The 26,078-nt window shown below is 31.9% G+C and overlaps 1 protein-coding gene and 1 long non-coding RNA gene across 5 annotated transcripts; both read left to right on the forward strand.

The window, feature by feature from the left end:
* The first annotated feature begins 17,684 nt into the window (after nucleotides 1-17,684).
* LOC139866972 (uncharacterized) lies at nucleotides 17,685-19,426 on the forward strand. 4 transcript variants are annotated; one of them, XR_011765699.1, is made up of 4 exons: nucleotides 17,685-17,867; nucleotides 18,187-18,511; nucleotides 18,811-18,888; nucleotides 19,159-19,426. It is a non-coding gene; the product is annotated as an uncharacterized lncRNA (long non-coding RNA). The 4 variants fall into 4 exon arrangements; XR_011765698.1 differs by lacking the exon at nucleotides 17,685-17,867 and having other exon boundaries at nucleotides 17,874-18,337; nucleotides 18,462-18,511; XR_011765697.1 differs by lacking the exon at nucleotides 17,685-17,867 and having other exon boundaries at nucleotides 17,874-18,307; nucleotides 18,462-18,511.
* Nucleotides 19,427-22,889: 3,463 nt separating this feature from the next.
* Nucleotides 22,890-24,288, forward strand: LOC139867590 (transcription factor bHLH93-like). The gene is made up of 4 exons (XM_071855957.1): nucleotides 22,890-23,402; nucleotides 23,621-23,788; nucleotides 23,885-24,052; nucleotides 24,202-24,288. Exons 1-4 carry the CDS (start codon nucleotides 22,890-22,892, stop codon nucleotides 24,286-24,288), a joined length of 936 nt encoding a protein of 311 aa, XP_071712058.1.
* Nucleotides 24,289-26,078: the final 1,790 nt, after the last annotated feature.

Here is a 26,078-nt window from a genome sequence, read left to right on the forward strand (position 1 = left end):
CCAAATTGTAACTTATTATCTTCGCATCTGGATTCTTTTCTAACTCCGTCCATTCTTTCTCTGATTACTGATACTATTTCACTCGGGAGTATGTCATTATTACGTTTAGTGATCAAAGCGTGTAGCATTAGACCATGGTTTAGTTCACAGGCAGTCTTCATTTCATAAAAACCTAAAAAAAATAAAAATTCAGAATGGGGGGAGAAGACTAGTTCTTTAGGGTCTGCTAGGGAAAGACCATTCGGGTTCCATTTTCGAGAACTACACGAAAACAGACAATCTAACTCTAACAGAAATACATATTATCCTTTAAAGACTTGATTCTCCCCACACTTAGTTAGCTGTGGTGTCGAAATTGTGATTAACTTCATTGTCGACTTCCATCGGACCATGTATGTAATGTTTAAGTCTGTGACCATTAACTTTAAATTCAATCCCATTTGAATTTATCAATTCTATTGTTCCGTATGGGAAAACTCTTTTGACTATGAATGGTCCAGACCATCTTGATTTCAATTTTCCAGGAAATAGCTTGAATCGTGAATTGAAAAGAAGAACTCTGTCTCCTTCTTTAAATTCTTTTGAACTTCTGATTCTTTTATCATGCCATTTCTTCGTTCTTTCTTTATAGATTAACGAATTTTCGTATGCTTCATGTCTTAATTCTTCTAATTCGTTTAGTTGACTTAATCGTAGACGTCCGGCTTCATGTAAATCAAGATTACATGTTTTCAAAGCCCAAAATGCTTTGTGTTCAATTTCTACTGGAAGATGACATGCTTTTCCATAAACAAGTCTAAAAGGTGTGGTTCCAATTGGAGTTTTGTAGGCTGTTCTAAAAGCCCAGAGTGCATCCTCCAATTTAATGGACCATTCCTTCGGATTTGATCCTACGGTTTTCTCTAGAATACGTTTTAAAGCTCGGTTGGTGTTTTCAACTTGTCCACTTGTTTGTGGATGATATGCGGTGGAGATTTTATGAGTTACTCCATATCTTTTAAGAACTTTCTCAAGTTGATTATTACAGAAATGAGTACCCCGATCACTTATTAAAGCTTTCGGTGTTCCAAACCTTGCAAAAAGACGTTTTAAAAAGTTGACTACTATCCGTGCATCGTTAGTTGGGAGAGCTTGTGCTTCCGCCCATTTAGATACATAATCAATGGCTACGAGTATATATAGATTATTATTAGATTTTGGAAATGGACCCATAAAGTCAATACCCCAAATGTCAAATACTTCACATACTTGGATGACATTTTGTGGCATTTCATCACGTTGACTTATTTTTCCGGCCCTTTGACATGCATCACAGGATTTGCAAAGAAGGTGTGCGTCTTTGTAAATTGTAGGCCAATAGAATCCAGCTTCATAAACTTTTCTTGCTGTTAGTTGAGGCCCATAATGCCCTCCTGTTGGTCCTGTGTGACAATGGTTTAAAATTTTACTAGCTTCATCTCCAAATACACATCGGCGTATTATTCCATCGGGACAACTTTTAAACAAATGTGGATCTTCCCAGAAATAGTGTTTTATATCACTGAAGAATTTCTTTCGTCTTTGGTACGATAATCCTTTTTCAAGGAATCCACAAACTATGTAGTTTGCATAGTCTGCAAACCATGGGATTTCTTTATAATCTATCTTCAATAGATATTCATCAGGAAAGTTGTCTTGTATGGCTGATTCATTTAGAACTTCTAATTCGGGATTTTCAAGACGAGAAAGATGATCAGCGGCGAGATTTTCTGCTCCTCTTTTATCTCGGATTTCAATATCAAACTCTTGTAAGAGTAAGATCCAACGGATTAATCTTGGTTTAGCATCTTGTTTTGAAAATAGGTATCTAAGAGCAGAATGGTCGGTATAGACCACCGTTTTTGCTAGAACGAGATATGATCAAAATTTGTCAAAAGCAAAGACAATAGCAAGGAGTTCTTTTTCAGTAGTTGTATAGTTTGTTTGTGCTCCTTGTAACGTCTTACTAGCATAATATATAGGTTGAAATCGTTTTTCAATCCTTTGTCCTAAAACGGCTCCCATTGCAAAATCACTTGCATCGCACATTAGTTCAAATGGTAGATTCCAATTTGGTGTTATCATGATCGGCGCATTAGTGAGTTTTTCTTTAAGAATATTAAAAGATTTGATACATTCATCTGAAAAGATGAATGGCGCATCCTTTTCTAGGAGTTTATTCATAGGAGTGGCAATTTTAGAAAAATCTTTTATGAAACGTCGGTAAAAACCGGCATGCCCTAGAAAACTCCTAACTCCTCTAACATTTGTGGGATGTGAAAGTTTAGCAATTACATCTACTTTAGCTCTATCCACTTCAATTCCTTCTTTTGAAATTTTATGTCCAAGAACGATGCCTTCTTTAACCATGAAATGGCATTTCTCCCAATTAAGTACTAGATTTGATTGTTCGCATCTAATTAGCATTCGTTCCAGATTAACTAGACATGATTTAAATGTATCACCGAAGACTGAAAAGTCATCCATGAATACTTCCATGCATTCTTCTATCATGTCGTGAAAAATCGCCATCATACACCTTTGAAAGGTTGCAGGGGCGTTACAAAGTCCAAATGGCATGCGTTTGTAAGCAAAAGTACCATAAGGGCACGTAAATGTGATTTTCTCTTGATCTTCGGGTGCTATTGGAATTTGAAAATATCCGGAAAATCCATCTAGAAAACAATAGTAACTATTTCCGGCTAATCTTTCCAACATTTGATCTATGAAAGGTAAGGGAAAGTGATCTTTTCTGGTGGCGTCATTTAATTTTCTATAATCAATACATACACGCCATCCTGTTACAGTCCTAGTAGGAATAAGCTCATTTTTCTCATTTGTGATGACAGTCATGCCACCCTTCTTTGGCACGCATTGAACTGGGCTTACCCATGGACTATCAGAGATTGGATAAATTAAACCTGCATCCAGCAGTTTAATAATCTCTTTCTTAACTACATCTTGCATATTAGGATTTAGTCTTTGTTGGCGTTGCACATACCTTTTATGACCTTCTTCCATAAGGATTTTATGTGTGCAATACGAAGGACTTATTCCTTTAATATCATGAATCTTCCATGCAATGGCTGGTTTATGAGCTTTCAACACAGAAATGAGTTGTGATTTCTCATTTTCGGTAAGAGAAGACGATATTATTACAGGTAATTCAGATTCACCATGTAAATAAGCGTATTCCAAATGGTTTGGAAGTGGCTTTAACTCTAATTTCGGAGGTTCTTCTATCGATGATTTATATCGATATCTGTCTTCTTCTTTTAGCATTTGAATTTCTTCTGTTGTTGGTTCATATCCATTAGCTATAAGTGTAGCTAACATTTCAGCTTCATCAATTGGTTCATTACCTTCTCCTAAAGAACATTCTCCTGTTCCTTGTAATTCTGGAAATTCTTTTAATAATTCTGCATGTGCATCTATAGTTTGAATATAATAACATGTATCATCTACAGATTGTGGTTGTTGCATTGCTCTATCAACTGAAAAGGTAACACTCTCATCCTCTATACTTAGGGTCAGTTTCTTACCGAACACGTCTATCATTGCTTTAGCCGTGTTTAAGAATGGTCTTCCTAATATGAGAGGAACTTGAGAATCTTCTTCCATGTCCAAAACAACAAAATCTACTGGAAATACTAAAGTACCAACTTTAACTAGCATGTTCTCCATTATCCCTCTAGGATATTTTATTGATCTATCTGCTAGTTGTATGCTTATTCTGGTTGGTTTTAATTCTCCAAGGTCTAGTTTAGCGTATAGTGAATACGGCATTAGATTTATACTAGCACCTAAGTCTGCCAATGCTTCTATTGAACTAAGACTACCCAGAAAACATGGAATTGTGAAACTTCCTGGATCAGATAGTTTTTCTGGTATCTTATTCAACAGCACTGCTGAACAATTAGCATTCATAGTAACAGCCGAGAGTTCTTCCATTTTCTTCTTATTTGAGATTAGATCTTTCAAGAATTTAGCATATCTTGGCATTCCTGAAATCACATCAATGAAAGGAAGATTTACATTTATCTGTTTAAACATATCCAAGAATTTGGATTGCTCGGCTTCAAGTTTTTCTTTCTTCATTTTACTCGGGTAAGGAAGTGGTGGTTGGTATGGTTTAACATAAGGTTTATCCTTAACTGTGTTATTTTCATTAACCTTTTCAACTACCGGTTCTTTTTCCTTATCTTGATCAGGTTGTGGTTCTTGTGGAGTAGGAATAGTTTCATCAGAAGTTACAGGTATTTCAGGTGGTTTAAGTGTTGTACCACTTCTTGTGGTAATAGCTTTAGCTGTTTCATTCCGGGGGTTAGCATTTGTATCGCTCGGTAAACTTCCCGGTTTTCTTTCACCTATTAACCTTGCTAGGTTACTCACTTCTTGTTCCAGATTTTGAATAGAAGCTTGTTGATTTCTAAATGCTTGAGCATTTTGTTCATTAGTTTGTTTCTGAGATGTGAAAAACTGCGTTTGAGTTTCAACTAGCTTCGTCATCATATCTTCTAAATTCGGCTTTTTATCATCGGTTTGTGGTGGTTTAATCGGAAAAATAGGTCTTTGCTGATTGTAAGTATTGTTAGATACTTGTTGATTGCTAGGACCTTGTTGGTTGTTGTATGGAATATTTCGGTTATAATTCTGGTTTTGATTGTAAATCGGTCTTGGCGGTTGATAATTATTCTGATAATTATTTCCAGGCCTTTGGTTTATGTATGAAATATTCTCTCTTTGTTCCATTGTTAATTCAATACTGAGACAATCTTTTGTCAAATGTGGTCCTCCACACTGCTCACAACTAATTCGTATTGAGTGAATATCCTTAGTCATCTTTTCCATTCGTCTCTCCACAGCATCTATCTTTGCGGAAATGGAATCTAAGTCATGGCTAGAATCGGCTCTAGCTGCTTTAGATGATCTAATGATATCTTTTTCTTGGTGCCACTCATGTGAGTGGGAAGCAGTGTTATCAATAATTTTGTAAGCATCAGTTTCGGTTTTCTTCATAATAGAACCACCAGCTGCTATATCTATGTCTTTTCTTGTAGTGATGTCGCATCCTTGGTAGAATATTTGTACTATTTGACAGGTGTCTAAACCATGTTGCGGACATCCTCTTAACAACTTTCCATATCTTGTCCATGCCTCATATAGAGTTTCATTTGGCTTCTGTGTGAACGTAAAAATTTCTGCTTGAAGTCTTACGGCTTTAGATGCAGGAAAGAATTGTTTAAGAAATTTGTCAATTAAAACGTCCCATGTATCGATCGCCCCTTCAGGTAATGATTCCAACCAATCTTTGGCTTCTCCCTTTAAAGTCCAGGGAAATAACATGAGATATATCTGTTCATCCTCCACTTCTCGTATTTTAAATAGTGTGCAGATCCTATTAAAGGTACGTAGATGTTCATTTGGATCTTCCTTCGGCGCACCACTAAATTGGCATTGATTAGTCACCATGTGTAGAATTTGTCCTTTGATTTCATAATCTGGCGCATTAATGTCTGGATGAGTAATTGCGTGACCTTGGCCAGTGCGTTTAGCTCTCATTCGGTTTTCCATACTTAAAGGTTCCAGATTCTCCATAATTGAATTTGTTGAATCAGTATCACTAGATGATTCTGATTTAATGGTTCGTTCCTCAACAATCTCTGTTTGAATGATTGGTGGTTCCGGAGGAAAGTTTAGTGGTTCAGGATCTACGAACCGTTCCTGAATATTCTCTGGATTCTCAATTGTGAGGTTGGGTTCAAAAAATGGATTATCGGAAATTTGAACTGAAGTACTTGGTCGACTGGATGACGATTCTAAAGAAAAATCAACGGCGGTTATATTTGCTAAATGTCTTGATCTAGTTACAGGTGGTGAACGTACAAAAGGTGATGAACGTCTTGCTCGGTGCATTCACTGAATATCCTATTAGTTTTTAAAAGGAAAGAAAAATTATAATAAGTTATCCAATTAATAGACTTTTCTGATTTTGCCCACGTTTCGAATAGCCAAAAGATGCAGCAGAGGGGCAGGATTCGTTTGGTCTCAATATAATTGAGGACTGTTTGGCTCCAATAACCCGGTCCACGTACAAATCCAACTATTACTACGAACCAGAAAATTTTGATGTCTATCAATTTAACCACTCAAAATAAATTTTCGTAATTTTAAGAAATTTAGATAAGAAGTAGAATAAAAATCTATGTCCTAAAACTAGAATAGCGAGAAATAAGAAAGAAAAAGAGTTCGTCGCAAAAGGTCGAAAAAGAAAAATGGTTGAAAAAAATAAAAGGTGACGGAAAAAAATAAAAGAAACTTATAAAAACTTAAAAATACTTGACTAACCTAACCTTATTACTACAACTAACTTAAAATTATAATCGCAAATTAAAATTACTAATTGGAATGATAATTGGTACATAGTAAAAGGTGTCTAAAAATATTAAAGCTTACAGGAAAAACTAAATACCAAATGGAAATAACTTAAAAAGAAACTAAAACTTAAAAAGGCGTCGCAAAATTTTAAAGTACCTAAATCTTAGTCTAAAGAAAAAGCACTTAAGGAATTCTACGGCAAAGCCTAAAAATCTAGGAGTAAAAATAACTATAGCAAAAACTAAGTTTAAAATTAAATATGAGCTAAAAATACAAATATTACGCTACAACGATTAAAAAGGGACAAAATATAAAAATATACAAAAAGTTGTAAAAAGTACAATTTTTATAAAAATATTATTTTTATATTATTTATTTAATAAAACTACTAATTTTACAATTTAATTAAAACTAATTAATACTAAATACATAAATTAAATAAAAAGTAAAAGTAAAAATAAAATTAATTATAATAATAATAATAATAATTAGGGTTAATAATAATAATAATAATTAATAATCCGTAATAAATACAGATTTAGGGTTCTGTCGGTGGTGTCAGAAAGTCTCCGCGAGTCGCGGTATTTAATGCTTCAAACCCCGCGAGTCGCGGGGTTTCAAATTTCAGCTGACAGGTTTCAAATTCGACGCGTTTTTTCTTTATTTATTTTTTTTTTCTGTTTTTTTCTATAAATAAAAGATATTTAATAAAATTTATATTATTATAAACTAAAATAAAGATAAAGAAACTTATAAAACTTAAATATTAGAAAAAAATACTAAAAAATACTTATATTTTTGATGTTCTTTTTATATTTTTGAATAATTAAAACGTATTTTTATAAAAACGAATTTTAATAAAAGTTAACTAAAAATCTTTTTTTTTTTTATATTAGCGTTCCGCTTCCGGCTTTTAAGATAGTTCCCCGGCAGCGGCGCCAAAAATACTTGATGTTATGCGAGGTGTATATAAAATAGTTATTAATTTTAGCAGAAAACACTATTAAATACGATACAATTTTATACAAGATATTTATTTATTTATAGATACTTAAAACTTACTACAACACTATTAAATACTTAAAACTTACTACAACACTTATAGGCAGTGTACCTAATCGTACAGTAGTGTAGTTTTTAGTAAGTCCGGTTCGTTCCACAGGGAAATCTTTAAACAAAGTTCAACGCTATATTAGTTTACTTTTATAAAAATACAAATATATATATAAGTAATATTATTATTATAAAGGGGGGTTTTTACCGTTTAATGATCGGTTTGTCGATTTTAAGATTTTAGTCGCAGTTAAAACCTAATGTAAAATATAAAATAAATACAAGACTTAAATTAAAGCGTAAAGTAAATAACGATAATGAAATTGCGAATAATAAAAATGCGATAAAATAAAATTGCGATAATTAAAAAGTACGATAATTAAAAGTGCGATTAAATAACAATAAATAAAAGTGCGATAATTAGAAGTGCAATTAAATATAAAATAAAGGAAATTAAATATGAAATAAAAGAATTATGCTTATTTAAACTTCCGTAATCATGATGTTTGACGTGTTGATTTTAGTTTTATGCCCATGGGTTAATTGTCCTTTGTCCTGGATTATTTAATATGTCCGTCTGGTTTTTGTCCATAACAGTCCATCAGTCATAAATATAAAGTGCGAGTGTCCTCGTCAAATTATTATTATACCCGAAGTTAAATATTCCAACTAATTGGGGATTCGAATTGTAACAAGGTTTTAATACTTTGTTTAATGAATACACCAGGTTATCGACTGCGTGTAAACCAAGGTTTTACTACTTTGTTAACAATTACACCAATTACCCTTGAATGTAATTTCACCCCTGTTTTAATTATTCTAGTGGCTATTAATCAATTCCCGTGTCCAGTTAAATGAACGATTATTCGTACATATAAATACCCCGCCCATCGTGTCCGATCGAGTGTATATGGTAATTTATAGGGACGCCCAATTGTAAATCTTTATATTAACATTAACAAACTTTCATTTAGTTAAACAAATATAAAGCCCATTAATAGCCCATAGTCTAATTTCCACAAGTGTCGTTCTTTTGTCCAAACCCCAATTATGGTACAAAGCCCAATTACCCAATTTTAGTAATTAGCCCAACATCATGATTACTTCGTTTTAAATAAGCATAATAATAACTTAGCTACGAGACATTAATGTAAAAAGGTTGAACATAACTTACAATGATTAAAAATAGCGTAGCGTTACACGGACAGAATTTTGACTTACACCCTTACAACATTTGCTAACATACCCTTATTATTAGAATTATAATTAAAATTAAAATATAAATTATAAATATAAATATAAATTTTACGTATGAATGAGGAAGAAAAAGATGATAGAATATGAAAAATGATCAGAATTCGGTTTGCTTTATAGCCAGAGTTGATTTTTGGGGCTCCGCGACTCGCGGTGAAAACCTCTTCAAACTCCGCGAGTCGCGGAGAATGTATTTACAGCTCACACCCTTGGAGTCTTTCTCTGCCGACGGTTTATAATATATATATATAATATATATATAATTAATATAATTAATTATATATTATATTATATTTATATACATAGTTAACTTGTAATTTTTAGCCCGTTGCGTCGAGCGTTAAGAGTTGACTCTGGTCCCGGTTCCGGATTTTCGAACGTCCTTGCGTACAATTTTATATTTTGTACTTTGCGTTTTGAATCTTGTACTCTTGTAATTTCGAGACGTTTCTTATCAATAATTGGAACCTTTTTGATTGTCTTTTGTACTTTTGAGTTTTTTGGTCGTTTGCGTCTTCAATTCGTCGAATCTGTCTTTTGTCTTCACCTTTTATTATTTAAACGAATATCACTTGTAAATAGAACAATTGCAACTAAAAGCTTGTCTTTCTTGAGGAATAATGCTATGAAATATATGTTCATTTTTAGCATTATCAATGGCCTAAATGGCCAAGAGTTTGATGATAAAAAATGGAGTGTTGGGAACGCTCGATAGAAAATCTGGTATTGAAAAACGGAATGAGCTAACCGTGAAGGAGACCAAGGACAAATACAAGGACCAAACCCTATATTTAAAGAATCCAGGTAATTCTGGATCCAATGAAATCTTTAGAGAATATCTTACTCCGAAGTCATGTTAAAATCTTGCGGAAAATTTTCTTCATCAATATTCGAACTTAGAAATTCTAAAATATCATCATAAATATCTACGATATTTCTGAGGATATTTTCATAACTCTTCTTATCCGAAATTATTTATCTCTTCATGCTATCAGTGTTACATCATATAGAAACTGTTAGTTTCTATATTCTGTAAACTTTCGAGCTTAAAAATATGAATGTTATTGAGGTAATGTTGGGAACTGATGCATGAGTTAGTATAATATAATGACACTTGATCAACGTGATTATATTACAGTAAGTCATGCTGAGTTCTAACGGGACATGATGGTTCACAGTAGATCATACCACCATCATGTGTCATGTTACACAACTCTTTTATTCTAATTAACTTCTGAACATATCAAGAAAGTATATTCTTGATAGCTCTATTCTCAATAATCCTGGTAATTTGACGAATCAAATCTTGCTATTACGTTCTTTCTTGATTATAACATTAAATTCATTCGAAACTCCATACTTACAAATTCTAGACCATTACTCGTTTTACTAGAGATCGAGAGTAGATTAAAAAGACGAAGAGCTTCGAAACATAAAGGAAGATATAAAACTCGACAACAACACCGAAATTACAATAATTAAAAATTTAAAACATCACGACAATTAAAAATTAAAAGATTACAATCAAACTACTCGTCGTCGTCAATTGTCATCTGTAAAGTAGCGTTCACCAGTCATTTCACCATCCGTGAGGTACTCTGGAGACATCGGTATTTCTCTTGATGCCTCAACTGCTGTTTCAGCTGATTCATCGAGGTAACGATAACCCAACGTCTCTTCATCTTCAAGAACCGCATACAAAGAAATGCTTTTACCGCGATCTTCAATGGTATCTTTTATAAAGTACCATTGATCATCGGTACACAGAAAACTTGTCCTACAATCCGCATCATAATCGTCTTTATAAAAGTACACAGACGTGAATTCACACAGAACTTTTTCCTTCAGAAAGGATAGCAAGTCTTGTAAACTAACATCACGAATGTCGATATCTTCAAACGAAATACTGTCGCCCCACTTATATTCCTTCATTTGATTACGGAAATCACCTCCGTAATGCACGTTGAATGAAACAATCATTGGGGGAAGTGTTAACATTTTGCAATTTGGGAGTGTTTGATTTTGATTTTGAGAAAGGTGGAAATATAAAAGAAATATATGTTTGAGTGTATAAAATGATGTATATGGTTGGTGTTTTTATAGTGTAAAAGTGACCGTTGGGATAGCCGTTGGAATTTTTATTTTATTTTACTAACGGCTAAAAATTTGGGCAAGTTTTTGGGCGAAGGTGGACGATGCCCGTTGGGACCTCTCTCATGATAGTTTCATTCGTGCTCTTCGAATAATCGAATTATTTTACCTGTATTATTCTGTAATGATGAAAACTCTATTTATCAGCTCATATTCATCAAGAAAAACATATTTATTGTTAGCCATGACGACCTCACTCAAATTTCGGGACGAAATTTCTTTAACGGGTAGGTACTGTGATGACTCGAGAATTTCCAACCAAATTTAAACTTAATCTTTACATGATCTCGATACGATAAGCAAAATCTGTAAGGTTGAGTCTCAAAAAGTTTGAACTGTTTCATATATTCAATTGACCTTCGACTGCTCTCGACGATTCACGAACAATTAATTTTAAATAGATATCTATGTATGTATATATAAATAATAATTCGAAATATAATTTGAAGTATTATATGTTGTTTTTATTAAAAAAAATTAATAAAATAAAAAATAGGATATTATAATAATTATTATTTAAAATATATCTCTATATATAAATAAAGTATATTAAAAATAAACGGTGATCCGAAAATGAGTTATATAAACTATAGGCTTATTAAAAATGCATTTATTAAAAATAAACGGTGATCCGAAAATGAGTTATATAAACTATAGGCTTATTAAAAAAATGCATTTAGGAACTATTTGTTGAATTTTAAAACTTTTTATAATTTACCTGGGGTTGGGAGTGAATAATTAATGTAATTTTTATTTAATAGTTAATGATCCAATTTTATACCATAATGACTAAAATAAATAATTATAGTTAATTTAAAAATATGAGATTCTTCTAATCACTTATATTCACCACTGAGTAAACAATGGAGTACGATACACATATCCATTCTAAACTGTCGGTAATTAGAATCCAAATTAAAACAAAGGCTCACTGTTACTTTTGGATTCCTCACATGTGTTGTTATAGAACGATATTAAAATTTTTATTATAATATTTATATTATTGATTGTGTTTCCCACTTTTAAAATTGATTACAGATAGTGTCGATAATTTATATGTTTAATTTTACAAAATGTAAGAATCCAATGATAATACACAGTTTAATTCAGATATCTATTACCCCGTACTGTTTTTGATTGGTACCTCTTTTCATCAAAAGTATGCTTATATATATACAAACATATGAGTTGTGAATATAAAACAAACCCATAAACTGGTCCATGAATATAATAGAAAACTACTGTACTTAATTGATACTTTTGACATTTTGTTTTCCTTTTATCACGGACTATCTAACTATCATTTTCCTTTGGATATAGAATATACAATTCACAGACAACTTTACACCATCTATCTTTCTTCTATTTTTATTCACCCTAACCATTCCCATAAAAGAAAACTCCGATCCCTTTTTCTCTTGTAACCAGGAAACTGCATCTTCTTCTTTATTGTTACTACGTCACCCATCAACAAAGTTTGATCACCATGGATAATTCCAACTCACTATCTTCATTGAATCACCAAACTTTAGCTACTACACTACTATTCGATCACCAAAAGTTTGTTAACCGAGACCATCACCCACCATGTAACATTATTGATGGTACTCTTCTGTTTTGCTGCTATTATTGAGACCAAACCACAACCATCATCGACCACCCATTGATATAGTGTTCCTGGTATTGATCGGTTTAAACTCAAAACATCATTTATCACAAATCTTATGCCTCCTATTTTGCTGTGACGATTATCGACACCACAACTAACAACCAAAACCGCCACGGTATCTCTCTCTAAAAATCTTTGTAAACCGCCATGGATTAATTCCATTCGAACACCATGGATAAACATCATCGAGTCACCACCATGATCACAATCACCACCACCATGAACCACCATTGTCGCCATCTTCTTCCTCTCCAGCTCTTTCTCTCTCTCCTCTTTTCATCGTAAACCCTAGCTGTAAATATTTGCCGTTTCTAATCGAGAGTAACTTCAAAAATACCTGTTTCCGTTCATACGAAACCACCACCATCACATACTCTTTTCCTGTTTCTATTACATCAATCATCATCAACAAAACATACGGTTGCAGCTGCTATTTTTTTTTATCGAACCAAGAACCCTCATCATCTGTTGGCCATAGTTCCTATGTCAGATATGAAGGACGATGATACATTCTATAATGAAATAAAGAATCATAATGAAAGTATAAAAGATTGATTGATTGGTAGTGGGCACACTTGAATTCAAAGAAGAGGAGGGACCGGCTGAGAAAGCAACACTCTTGGATTCTAATTCGATCGATCAGTATTCCTTATTTTGAATTTAAAACTTGCAAACCTGAATCGGGCTGCTGTTGGGCCTTGACAATTAATTGTAAACGAGTTCTTTATTTGTTTCATTTATTTGGGCTTTAGCTGATTCAATTTGTGAAGAAGAGAACACGAAACAGAAAAATGGGTTATATAAGTTTGGGTTACACATAAATCAATATATGCGGGCTGGAGTAGATGGTTTGAGTCATGGGATGTTATACAGGAGGTCACGGGTTCGAGTCTCGTATGGAGCAATTTTTTTTAGAAAAGCTCTTTTAAAGGGTATACACTCTAAATTTTCATTTTCATTATTATTATTATTATTATTATTATTATTATTATTATTATTATTATTATTATTATTATTATTATTATTATTATTATTATTATTATTATTATTATTATTATTATTATTATTATTATTATTGTTATTATGATTACCATGATTATTATTATTAATATTATAATTATAATTGTTACCACAATTATATTCATGAGTAATACTAGTGAAATTATTATTATTATTAAGTTATCATTTTATGATTATTAATATTGTTTTGATATGAAAAGTATTATTATTATTAAGATTATTATCATTATCATTAATGGTATTATTATTATTAACATAAATACCATTCTTAACAATATCATTATTATTATTAGTGTTATCATTGTCACCGTTGTCATTAGTAGGAAAATTATTAAGGTTATTATTATTATTATTAGTATTCGTACTATTATTATTATCATTATCATTATTACTAATGTAAATTTTATTTTTAAATCTGTCGTTTTTGTTAAAAATAATATTATCATTAAAAGTAACATCTTTACTACCCATATTATTAATAGATGTATGATCAATATCATTATTATTAAAAGTATTATGATTGTGACAATAAACGTTTTAAAGATATTATTAAGATTGTAAGTATGTTTTTAATCAAATTAACAAAGTTTATATAAACATTCATATATAACATGTAGGTATTTTTATTAAAATGCTAACTAAATATATATCAATATAACTATATAAATATTGAACATTTTGAATATATACACAAAATAAATAAGTAAAATATATAATTTAACATATAATATATAAACTTGTTCGATTACGATTATATATTTTAATATATATACAATGATATAGGTTCGTGAATCCGAGACCAACCTTACACTTGTTTAATGATGTTATATGTATTTTTACTACAAAATACATTAGGTGAGTTTCATTTGAATCCCCTTTACTCTTTATATTTTTGGGCTGAGAATACATGCGCAATTTTTATAAATGTTTTACGAAATAGACACAAGTAATCAAAACTACATTATATGGTTGAATGATCGAAATCGAATATGCCCTTTTTATTAAGTCTGGTAATCTAAGAATTAGGGAACAGACACCCTAATTGACGCGAACTCTAAAGATAGATCTATCGGGCCCAACAAGCCCCATCCAAAGTACCGGATGCTTTAGTACTTCGAAATTTATATCATGTCCGAAGGAGGATCCCGGAATGATGGGGATATTCTTATATGCATATTGTGAATGTCGGTTACCAGGTGTTCAATCCATATGAATGATATTTTTGTCTCTATGCATGGGACGTATGTTTATGAGAAATGGAAATATGAAATCTTGTGGTCTATTAAAATTATGAAATGATAATTTATGTTAAACTAATGAACTCACCAACCTTTTGGTTGACACTTTAAGGCATGTTTATTCTCAGGTATGAAAGAAGTCTTCCGCTGTACAATTGCTCATTTTAAAGATATTACTTGGAGTCATTCATGACATATTTCAAAAGACGTTGCATTCGAGTCGTTGAGTTCATCAAGATTATTATTAAGTCAATTATATTTGGATATATTATGAAATGGTATGCATGTCTGTCAACTGTCGATGTAAATGAAAGTTTGTCTTTTAAAAACGAATGCAATGTTTGTAAAATGTATCATATAGAGGTCAAGTACCTCGCGATGTAATCAACTGTTGGGAATTGTTTATCATCGCTATGGACTTCGTCCGGATGGATTAGGACGGGTCCTTTCAACATTGATGTATGCTTTCAAATATTTAAGATGGAGACTGGTCAACAAATGTTATTCAACATAAGATAATGAGATTGTCAAATACATTCTCACAAGATTGAAGAGTCGTCTCAAAACAAGGGTGAATATAAGAAGGTATGAGAGACTCAGAGGATTCAAATCAAAAGTTCATTTCAGAGGAACAAAGTTCCTTTAGATGATTCTGATAGGATTACATTGTAATTTTTCACATTTAACACTAAGGGGGAGATTGTTAGGACTCCGAAATGTATATAGTGTTAATGTGAAACAAGCCTAAATAATGGTTCCTTAGAAGAGGGCTATATAAGGAACCTTAGTAGTCCTAATTAGATAGCCATTGCATTGTAAACTAGTTTAAGAAGCTGTGGAATGTAAATTTACCGATTCTCTCTAATACCGAGTCTGTTCTTACCTTACCGAGTCTCACTCAATCGTATCACATCTTCAATTCTCACAATGATCTGACCTATTAACAACCCTTAGCTATCAAGCTTCATAAACAAGTGTACATAATAAAATCTAGCCAATCATGGCTAGAACTAGATCAATACAAGCAAATTGAGTAAATCTAAACATGATTAAGCAATAAACAAGAATATATTGTACCAAACTTAAGAAATTACAAAACTGCTAAACGAAGAAGATGAAGATGATGAAGAACAAGCCCTAGATCTTGCTTCAATCTCTCATTCCTTGATGTAGAATGTAAGAATGGATGAAAACTTGATGAAAACCTCAATAAAATAGCAATGAAACTGTAATTTTGATCAGCCACCATGAACTACACTATTCTATTGAGTGATGATATGAAAAACCCTTTTCTCATTCTATTTATACTTCCAAAACTTTGCCCAGAATTTACAAAGGAACGCCGTTCCTTGACTCTAGATGTAGAACGCCGTTCTAGATGTTGGAATGTCGTTCTTGGCTTTATGTGGAACGCCGTTCTTAATTAGGAACGTCGTGCTTGAATCGTGCTCTAAATGGCATCTTGTTCTGTTTCCATTTCATTTGTAAATTTATCAGGTAGAACGTCGTTCTTGAAGTTGGAACGGCGTTCCTTGATAATGGAACGTCGTTCTTGTTGCCAGGTTGAGCACTTTGCAGTTTTCTTGATACATTTGCACACTTTGGTCAATTTTACATCAAATTTACACTTAGAACTGCAATAGCACTCAGAACGCGATAAAACCCAAGATCATAGTTTTTCGAGCACTTTGTAAACGAAAACCGAGTAAAACGAGGTAGGTATTGCGTGAGAAACATAGCGTGAATGATCAATATCAATATACATGTTTTATTGTATACTTCGTATATCATAGTTAATTCATTATATTATATTATAGGAAGTAAAATATAGATTTATGCAAATACATTACAATTAAAAATGCATATATCATTATACAATGATATATGCATTTTTAATTGTAATGTGTTTGCATAAATCCATATTTATATACCGCATTTATATTTGTATTTCAGATGTTAATGAATATATGTGGAGGAAACTTTTTATCCGTATTTATATTCGTATACATTTAAGTTAATCCATATTTGTATCCATGTCCATTTTAATTATTATTTATTATTTATTCTTTATATCCGTATTTATATTCGTAATTATTATTTATATCCTAAACTAAAATAAAAACTTGACCTTAACCGTTCGAGAGCCCGTATCTTCCGTCTCGCTCCGAGTTAAATTTCACCAACCACTCCGTTAAACTCGAAATATTTTTACGAACAAAACGAAACTAACTACGTTCGAAACGAACACTTTTTAAAAAACGCTAAACACAACGACAGCCCGTATCTTCCCGCTCGCCGCGAGTTAAATTTTTCCGACAGCACCGACAGACTTGAAATAATTTTATGAACAAAACGATACTAACTACGTTCAAAACGGACACTTTTTAAAAAACGCTAAACACAACGACAGCCCGTATCTTCCTACTCGCCGCGAGTTAAATTTTTTCGCCAGCACCATTAGGCTCGAAATAATTTTATCAACAAAACGAAACTAACTACGTTCGAACTGGAAAGATTTTAAAAAACACTAAAGACGACGAAACCAACGACGCATAACACGTGTGCCGTTTTCCATTCTGTAAATAAAACTGGGTTAAATATGAATACGTCGGCCGAAAGTCTCATCCGCATCGCGCTGACCGGACCGGACTAGTATTCACTAAATTGGGTGGTAATTGACGTCCTTGGAATATTATTGAAGAATAATACAATAAATAATAATCTATCTATAGATTCTATTAAATTGCTATTTTGATGATGTCATAAAAATACTATTTCTCTTCATAAAAATAAATAGAAAAGAAAAAAGAAAAAAATTCAGAAGCATTTGATGATGTCATTAACCTCACTAATACTAATTAAAAATATACGGAGTGTTAAAAATAAAGATAAGCTGGAAAACAACTAGCGTGTTTTATCCTCATCATTATCAAGATACGCTGCTGCAAAAATTGCAATATCTTCTCCGATCCTCCACATGCTTCGATTTATCTAAAATCTCATCGTTTTGGGTTGTCGATTGTAGTTGGTTATCATCGTTTCTCCTCCTATTGTTCTTCAATATGTTCATCAGCATCTAAAGATAGGTAAATTTCTAACCCTAATCTTTTGGGTATTTGAAGTTACGACTGTAATACCGAGTAATTAGTGTGTATTTTGAATGTTTTTGTTGCTTATTTAGTTCATAGCTTTTTGTTAGTTCTATTTTGATTTGTTTGGAGCTCTCACGTTAATCTTCTTCAATCGTTTTTTTGCACGTTTAATATGGGTCGAGGTTTGATTTCCGCTTTGTACCCGAGTGTCGTTGAACCAAACAAGCATTTGTTATAACATCAATCGTTTTTTACATATATTTGGTACTTTTATGTTGCTTTTGTTTTCTTTGTGTTTGGTGAACAAGGAAAGATTCTAAAGGAAGCCAAATGCTTGCTGCATTTGGGACACTTACTGAACCAAACAAGCATTTGTTATAACAATGAGTTTCTCAATTCTTATTTTGATGCTATCTTCAGTAAAATTTCCAAAGGTTATTTTCCAACTGAAATCTACTCATTAGGTAATCCATTTATTTATTTGTTCTTATGTTCAGAGACAAATTTAATGAAGTTGAAACCATGAGTGGTGCTTATTGCAATAGATTTTTATGATTTACTTAAAATTGACTTATCTTTGTTATTAAGTTTGTTGCAGATTAATGTACATATGGTGATCTTGAATGAGCAATAAACTGGTAGGTTTTTCATTTTTTCTTTCAAACTTATCTGGAGTACTTTAGGGATCAGTAGTTAGATATTTTCTTCTTATAAAATGTTCCATTATTTAAATGCAAGTGACTGATGGAATGATTAATCAGTAATTTTAAAGGTTGTAAATGGCTGGGTCGTGTGAGTTGGGTACTTGGGTTTTGAATATGAGTATATGACCTGTGGCATAGTAAATAGTGCTCTATGTATCCTTTTTCTCTATATAACAAATAATATTTTGACTTTTCATGTTGTTAACAACTGTAATTGGCGTTTTATCGTGTAGTGTTCTAGATCATGGTGTATATATTTTCAATCCACTTGCAAGTTGCTTATTCATTGCAGAGGAGCATTTATCATATTGGTAATCACATCTTTATTTTCATTTGATTATACACTTGCAATTGAATGATTCAATTAGATTTTGCAATGTGAGTTAGGCTTTACGGTCATGGCCTTTTGGTTTTGAATAATGCATAGTTTGTCAAATAATGAGATAGAGTAGATAGTATATTTTGTAACTATCTTCATATAGTTTTAGTTTGATATGACCATCTTGACCCATTTATTGTTCAGATATTGAAAAGCAGGTGTTTAACCCATTTAGCTAAGTGATATGAACTTTGGTTGGTAGGATCTAATGAGCTTGGCGGGACCGAGGAACGAAGAGAGATCAGTATGCAACAAAATAATTTGTGTCTAAGATTTATAAATATAATAGATATTAGGTCAATATAATAGGCCTTACAGTTTATCAATTTGGACATCGTTCAGTTCTATCTAAGTGTTAAGATACTTTTTTTTTTATATAATATTTTATGATGTTTGTGGTTAGTCTGATATTTTTGTTGGAGGTTATGGAGTCAATGTTAATATTATGTGTGTAATAAGGTGCAACTAATAACAACATATTTGTTTATAGATTCATCAAGGTCATAGAATGTGTTGTGCTCGTGAACACGGAATTGTTTTGAGTCTGTTCAAGATGAGAATGAATGGTTTTATATTGCTTGCATGAATTGCAAGCAGGTCATTAGAAAAATGGTTTTATATTGCTTGGCTAGACATTGGCATTACATTCACATGATTGTTGGAAATGCTCTCATAGACATTTAATTTTTATAGAGTTGAAACTATGATATATATGTTTATATAATTGTACTGCGTATTACTTTAACATTATGATGATAAGGTAGTTTTTTTTTTTTTTTTTTTTTTTTTTTTTTTTTTTTTTTTTTTTTTTTTTAACTTAAAGCCATAAACCATATTTATTACAACGTAGGTCATACATGATTATTTAATAATAATATAATAAAAAAAAGTATAGATATATAATTTAAATTTACAGAAGTATGGTATCTATCTATAGTTTTTATTAAAATGCTATAATAATGATGTTATTATTAGGCTAATTCATTTGTTTAATATAATAATTATAATTATAATTATTATATTAATAATACTCAAATATAAATTCTTTTTACAATATTAATTACGTTACATATGTATGCGAAAATACATTATTATATATTTGTAAAAACAACGACAAGTTTCTTAGTCAAACGAGTCATTAAAATTAATGACTTTAGCATTTACATTCACTTAATATCTAAAATATGTTATTAAATTATTTCGTTTAAACAAACCCGTAATTTCACGGGTCATTTCACTAGTTTTATGTATTATTATTTTAAGATTCTGTGTGCGTTCAATATGTATATTGAAACAACAGCAGTAAAAGTTAAGTTTTATTATCATTTGGGAAAAAATTAAATTAACATAAATAATAGCGGAGGAAAAAATTAAATTAACATAAATAATAGCGGAAGCAATAATATAATTGTACAAATGGCGGAAGCACAAGATACAAGTTAAGACAACATCAGCCTGTGTGAAACCGGTACTATACCACCACATGTTAATGTTACTGGTACACCAATCAGATACGAGTATCTGAAACCGCTTTTCGCTCCAATATTGTGGGCTTTAACTTTTAAACCAGCCCGTAGGATTGTTTTTTAATGATAGAATAATTAAATTAAATATAAAATTAAATTTAGAAAAAGTATACTTATGTTATTTAACTGTAACTGTTTGAAAAATATTCATTTAAATCTTTAATTTAAGTTAAAATTTAAGGGATAAATTTCAGTTGAAATATTCATTTAAATCATTAATTTAAGTTAAAATTTAAGGAATAAATTTCAGTCCTTAAATGAAGTGTATCTCTAATAAAAAAAACAACAGATATGCAACAGTGTTAAAGATCATCTTCTTCACCTGAACTTCAAATGTGATTTTTAGAATCAAACACTTTCAAGCTGTGATTCTTTCATGAAAAACGTTCCATATCATTAACTTAACACTCACCCATCATCAAATCAACCTGAAACTAACATAATCGTTCGAATCAAATCGTTGACCGAAATTGTTCGAAGTTTAATTTTGAGAATTTAAGCTCGAATCTTCAAATTATGATCTTTAAATTTGCAGATAGTAGCACGAGATGAATTAGAATGTTTCTGCAATTTTACTTTTCGCCAAATGTCTCTGGATCGATCCGAAGACCAAATCACTTAGTGAACACGAATGAAGAACTCGAGATTAAATTGCATCAAATTTGTTATTGTTGATGAATCTAACTGATCGGGAAGCTTAGGATGATGATTGAGAACACTTATGTAACCTCATATTGCTATGACAATCACTAATTGACGATGTTCAATTTTAAGCTCACGATGAACTTTAACGAAGTTACTGTAGCAGATTCATATGATTTTGATTTTATGTATTAGCCAATCGTATTAGCCAATCACATGTGATTGCAAGTCAATCACATGTAATTCTATATGACAATCACATGTAATGAAAATCTGATTCAAGGGTTGAGATTTGTCCTTTGAATTTCAAGCAATTTTTAAGTTTCAGGTTAGTACAACTCTGTAACCGTTACACTCTTTCAATTTTTGGATGAAAAGTTCTTCTATTTATCTATTCCATCTTCTCAAAAATATTTCCCTTGAGGTTACCAGCGCATTTCATGGGCCTCGGAGGTTGCAGACATCTTGTGTTCGAGCCTCACCCGATGGGGTTTTACCACACACGATGTCCGTAAGGATTTTCCTTGGGGTTTTTTCTGACGAGCGATAACACTGTAATATTCGTACTAAGGAAATGATCAAGTGAGTGGGTTGCTACATCGCGTAATGTTCATACCAAGGAAATGATCAAGTGAATGACTTTAACTAGAAAATTCAATTATATTACTCGTATACTATTCCCTAATTACACAATTATAATCAACCTTGTATAATAATAATTTTCTTTTATGTTTCCTATCATTTTCGATCTCTTACACCAATATCACATAAATTACATTTTCCGCTTAATGAGTAGTGGTAAAGGAATCAACCAGTTATCAATACTGAAAAAGATGTCAAACGTAGTATCAAGACTCGAAAGGTAAAGAGGTTTGTTGATTCAGATGTCCTACCTGTTTGGATGTTATATCATTGGGGGCTGATTCGTACACCGTCATTTTTAGCCATACACCACTAAACGTGTATCAGACAGTTGTACAGTACAGTACTTTAAAGCACAACTAGTGGTGTATGGCTAAAACTTGGTGGTGTACGAATCATCACCCTATATCATTTATATTGTCTTTTTGATTTTTTGGTTACGTTTCAATTGTTTGCTAGAGTGGTAGTTTGTTTGGCCTTTATTTAAGTATTACTTTTATATTTTCCATCTTCCGGTGAATGATAATGTTTTAAAAGTAAACGTTATTTTAATCGAGAAAAATAGTGAAAACTTTAGTGTTTACTATAATATGTACAGTACACCATTAAAATTTAACTATTAATAGTTTGGAGTTTTTTTCTCTTTTTTTTTTTTTTTTTCCTTTTTTGAACGGCAGTATCTCATCTCCCAAAGGGGAGTTAACTACATTCGCGATCATATGCCACCCACACACGCCTTAGGAGAAATTCAAATCGCAACAATCATAGCAGTACAGTTGAAGGTTCGGGAAACCCCCTCCGAGAAGGTAATTGCTGGCAGTATCAATTAAATCCCGGCTCTTGTAATCGAACTTGCGCCTACTCGTTGAGGATAAACAAGTCACCCCTCGTATACCACTCAGGCAATGTCCGAGTGGTAGTAAAGAGTTTTACTTCACAATAATATGATATATGATATAATATTATTTAATATTGATAATAAATCGCCATCATTTGATATTCATTCAGTTATATTAATAGCTAAATTAATGTATATCACACACTAACCATATATATACCTTCAATGCACTTGCTATATATATAAGCCAAAAGAAATTCCCAATTAACCAATACATTAAGAAAGATGCACCAACCAAACAGTCAACATGGTCTTCTTGAAGATCTCTTGGTTCCAACCACAACAGAAGAAGAATCATGGTCCACATTTTCTAATTATCAACAACTTAACACAAATAAATTCCCTAATGATACACAAAATGACATGTTACTATTTCCATGTTCATCATCATTATTGTTACAACCCTCTTTCGAGTCCCCTTACACAGATGAATCAATCTATTCGTGTGCACCTTATTTCGATACAATGTTACCGATTGAGGGCTCGGTTTCTTCATCATATGATCAACAAATGTTTCCACTAATGGCGGAGCTAGAGGAAGAAGAGGTTAACGATGTCGTTTATCAAAATGAAATCCCAGTTCTTTTCTCTATGGGATTAAATGTGGACAAGAAGAGTAAGTCTTGTAAGAGAGTTGAAGGACAACCCTCCAAGAACTTGATGGCCGAAAGAAGACGTCGAAAACGGTTAAATGATCGACTTTCTATGCTTAGATCAATTGTTCCTAAAATAAGCAAGGTACCTTACATAAATCCGATACATTATACGGAGTAACTTTTTTAAGGTTATTGTTTCAAACTTTATTTACTGTTATATGGTGTGGACTCTGTGTAATTATGTTGTCAAAACATATATTTGACAACCACGCATATTATATCCATATCTAAATTCACTATTAATATTCTTATTACTTAATTGTATAGTTAATTAGTTAATTAATTAAATTAATTTAATAGATGGATAGAACATCAATACTTGTGGACACAATAGATTACATGAAGGAACTTATGGAAAAGATTCAAGATATGAAGGAACAAGATATTGAATCTCATGATGTGGATAAGTTGAAATTGATGGGAAGTTTTAACATGAATGAAGAATCACAAATAAGGAATTCACCAAAGGTATTTTTTTTATTATTTTACATACATAATTAATACACACACACAAAAAAACATAGTTTATTTTGACCAAAAAAAAAAAAAAAACAAATTTTACAGTTTCAAGTGGAGAGAAGAAACACGGATACTCGAGTAGGGATTTGTTGTTCACCGAAGCCCAGCTTGTTGCTATCGACTGTGAACACATTTGAAGCACTAGGTCTAGACATTCAACAATGTGTTATTAGTTGTTTCAATGATTTTTCCCTTCAAGCTTCATGTTCTCAGGTATATATGTTTTATTACACTCCATTACTTGGTATTAGTATTAGACTATTAATATTAGTATTATTATTAGTATTAAAGTTAGCATTCAAACAATAACAATATTTAATTTCACTTATAGACATGACTAACTAAATTTAGATGAAACTTAGGGACAGGAACATCGATCAACGATAAGTTGTGAAGACATCAAGCAAATACTATTCAGAAATGCAGGCTATGGAGGCAGATGTTTGTAAAGAAACTATGCAATATGCAAGATCAAAACTTTATGAAGTTTTAAAAAGATGATATCTGTTAATTATTTGAAGATTTCAAGATTTTGGACTATTTGTGCTAAAGCTGTTATGCTTTTTAGCTGTTTAATAAATTATTTGTTAAATAAATCCCATTACTCAATGTCATCTGATGTCTAATAATACAAAAAGACAATTATTCTCTCATTGATATAAAGAAAAAGGGGCAACAGTACACAAAGATGCAAACTACTCAAAAGAAAAATAGTTTTTTCACATGATTTTTTATAATTACAATTAAAATATATAATATTAGATTGCATTGGTGGTCCCTACCCATGAGGAAAAAGAATGTTTACGGATTATATTATACAAGTACTTATGAGCTTTATATACTACGTATGTTGCAAATGTGAAAGGATGAATAAATATAACAGATGTATATGTGACAAGAATGGAATGAAAGAAAATGACTTGTGCAAAATATGTATTCAACCAATAATGTCTAAAATGCAAACAAACATTTCAATTATAAAACAATTTAATCATGCTTCACAGAAATTTGTGTTTCCAAAAGAAATTTGTAATTTAAATAAGTAAATATATATCCCTCTCATGAATACTTTTTAAAATGCATGTTCTCACGGTGTCCGGCCTTCGCTTCCGACGTCAGCTTCATCGTCGGATCCGACCGACGGTCGGTCAACACCTAGCCAACATTATATCGGCATTTTTGGGCTCAAAGTCGAGTTCTAAACGTTGCATGTTGTAGCCATTGGGATGTCTGTGGGTCCCGAAAATTTAAAATACTAGCCGTTTTCTATTATGAATACATCCATATATTATCACTTTCAATCTACGATTTCAACAACATTTCTCTTTATAAAAACTCATAAATCACAATCAAATATTGTAGAAAATGACAGCTTCCCCAATTTCTTCCGATGATGAATATACGTTTCTTGCAGTTGATATCATAAATCAACTTGACGATGAGGTGGAAAGTTAAAACATGCAATTTACTCAGCGTTGTATTGGTCGTGACCACCATCTCGTACATCAACGGCTAATGGATGATTATTTTTTCAAAAACTCAAAATACCAAACGACAATTTCACATGAGGCAGCGTGTATTCCTCCGAATTATGAACGATATTATCAATTACTCTACACAACCCTTACCATATTATTTTAAATGGTTTCATCGAAGGCTTGATGCTAATGAGTTAAGTGACTCATTTATAAATAACCGTTGCACTATGTTAATTGATATACGGTTCTTAACCGGATTCCTTCAATGAGTATTTGCAAATGTCGGAACGTGTCTCACGTGAAAGTCTTCAGAATTTTTTAAGGTGTAATATTGACTTATATGCAAATTTTTACATGCAGGAACCAACTCAGACATGTTATGTTTGTATGATGCTCATGAAGAACTTCACGGTTTTCCAAGAATGCTCGGGAGCATCGATTGTATGCATTGGGAATGGGGGAAATGCTCAGTTGCATGGAGAGGGAAAGATACTAGAGGTGATCATGGTTATCCAACTATTATACTTGAACATGTTGCCTCGTATAAATGGATGGATTTGACATGCTTACTTTGGAGTTGCGGGAGCAAACAATGACTTAAACGTTTTACATGTCAGTCCTTTGTTCAACTCCATGCTAAATGACGAAATTCTAGACATCCCTTTTATTGTTAACGATGTAGAGTACAAAAGAGGTTATTACTTAGCCAATGGAATTTACCTAACATGGTCATCATCTGTTAAGGCATATAGTATAACAAC

Source organism: Rutidosis leptorrhynchoides, chromosome 9 (genome assembly GCF_046630445.1).
Source record: "Rutidosis leptorrhynchoides isolate AG116_Rl617_1_P2 chromosome 9, CSIRO_AGI_Rlap_v1, whole genome shotgun sequence".
In the NCBI taxonomy this organism is placed as follows: Eukaryota; Viridiplantae; Streptophyta; class Magnoliopsida; order Asterales; family Asteraceae; genus Rutidosis; species Rutidosis leptorrhynchoides.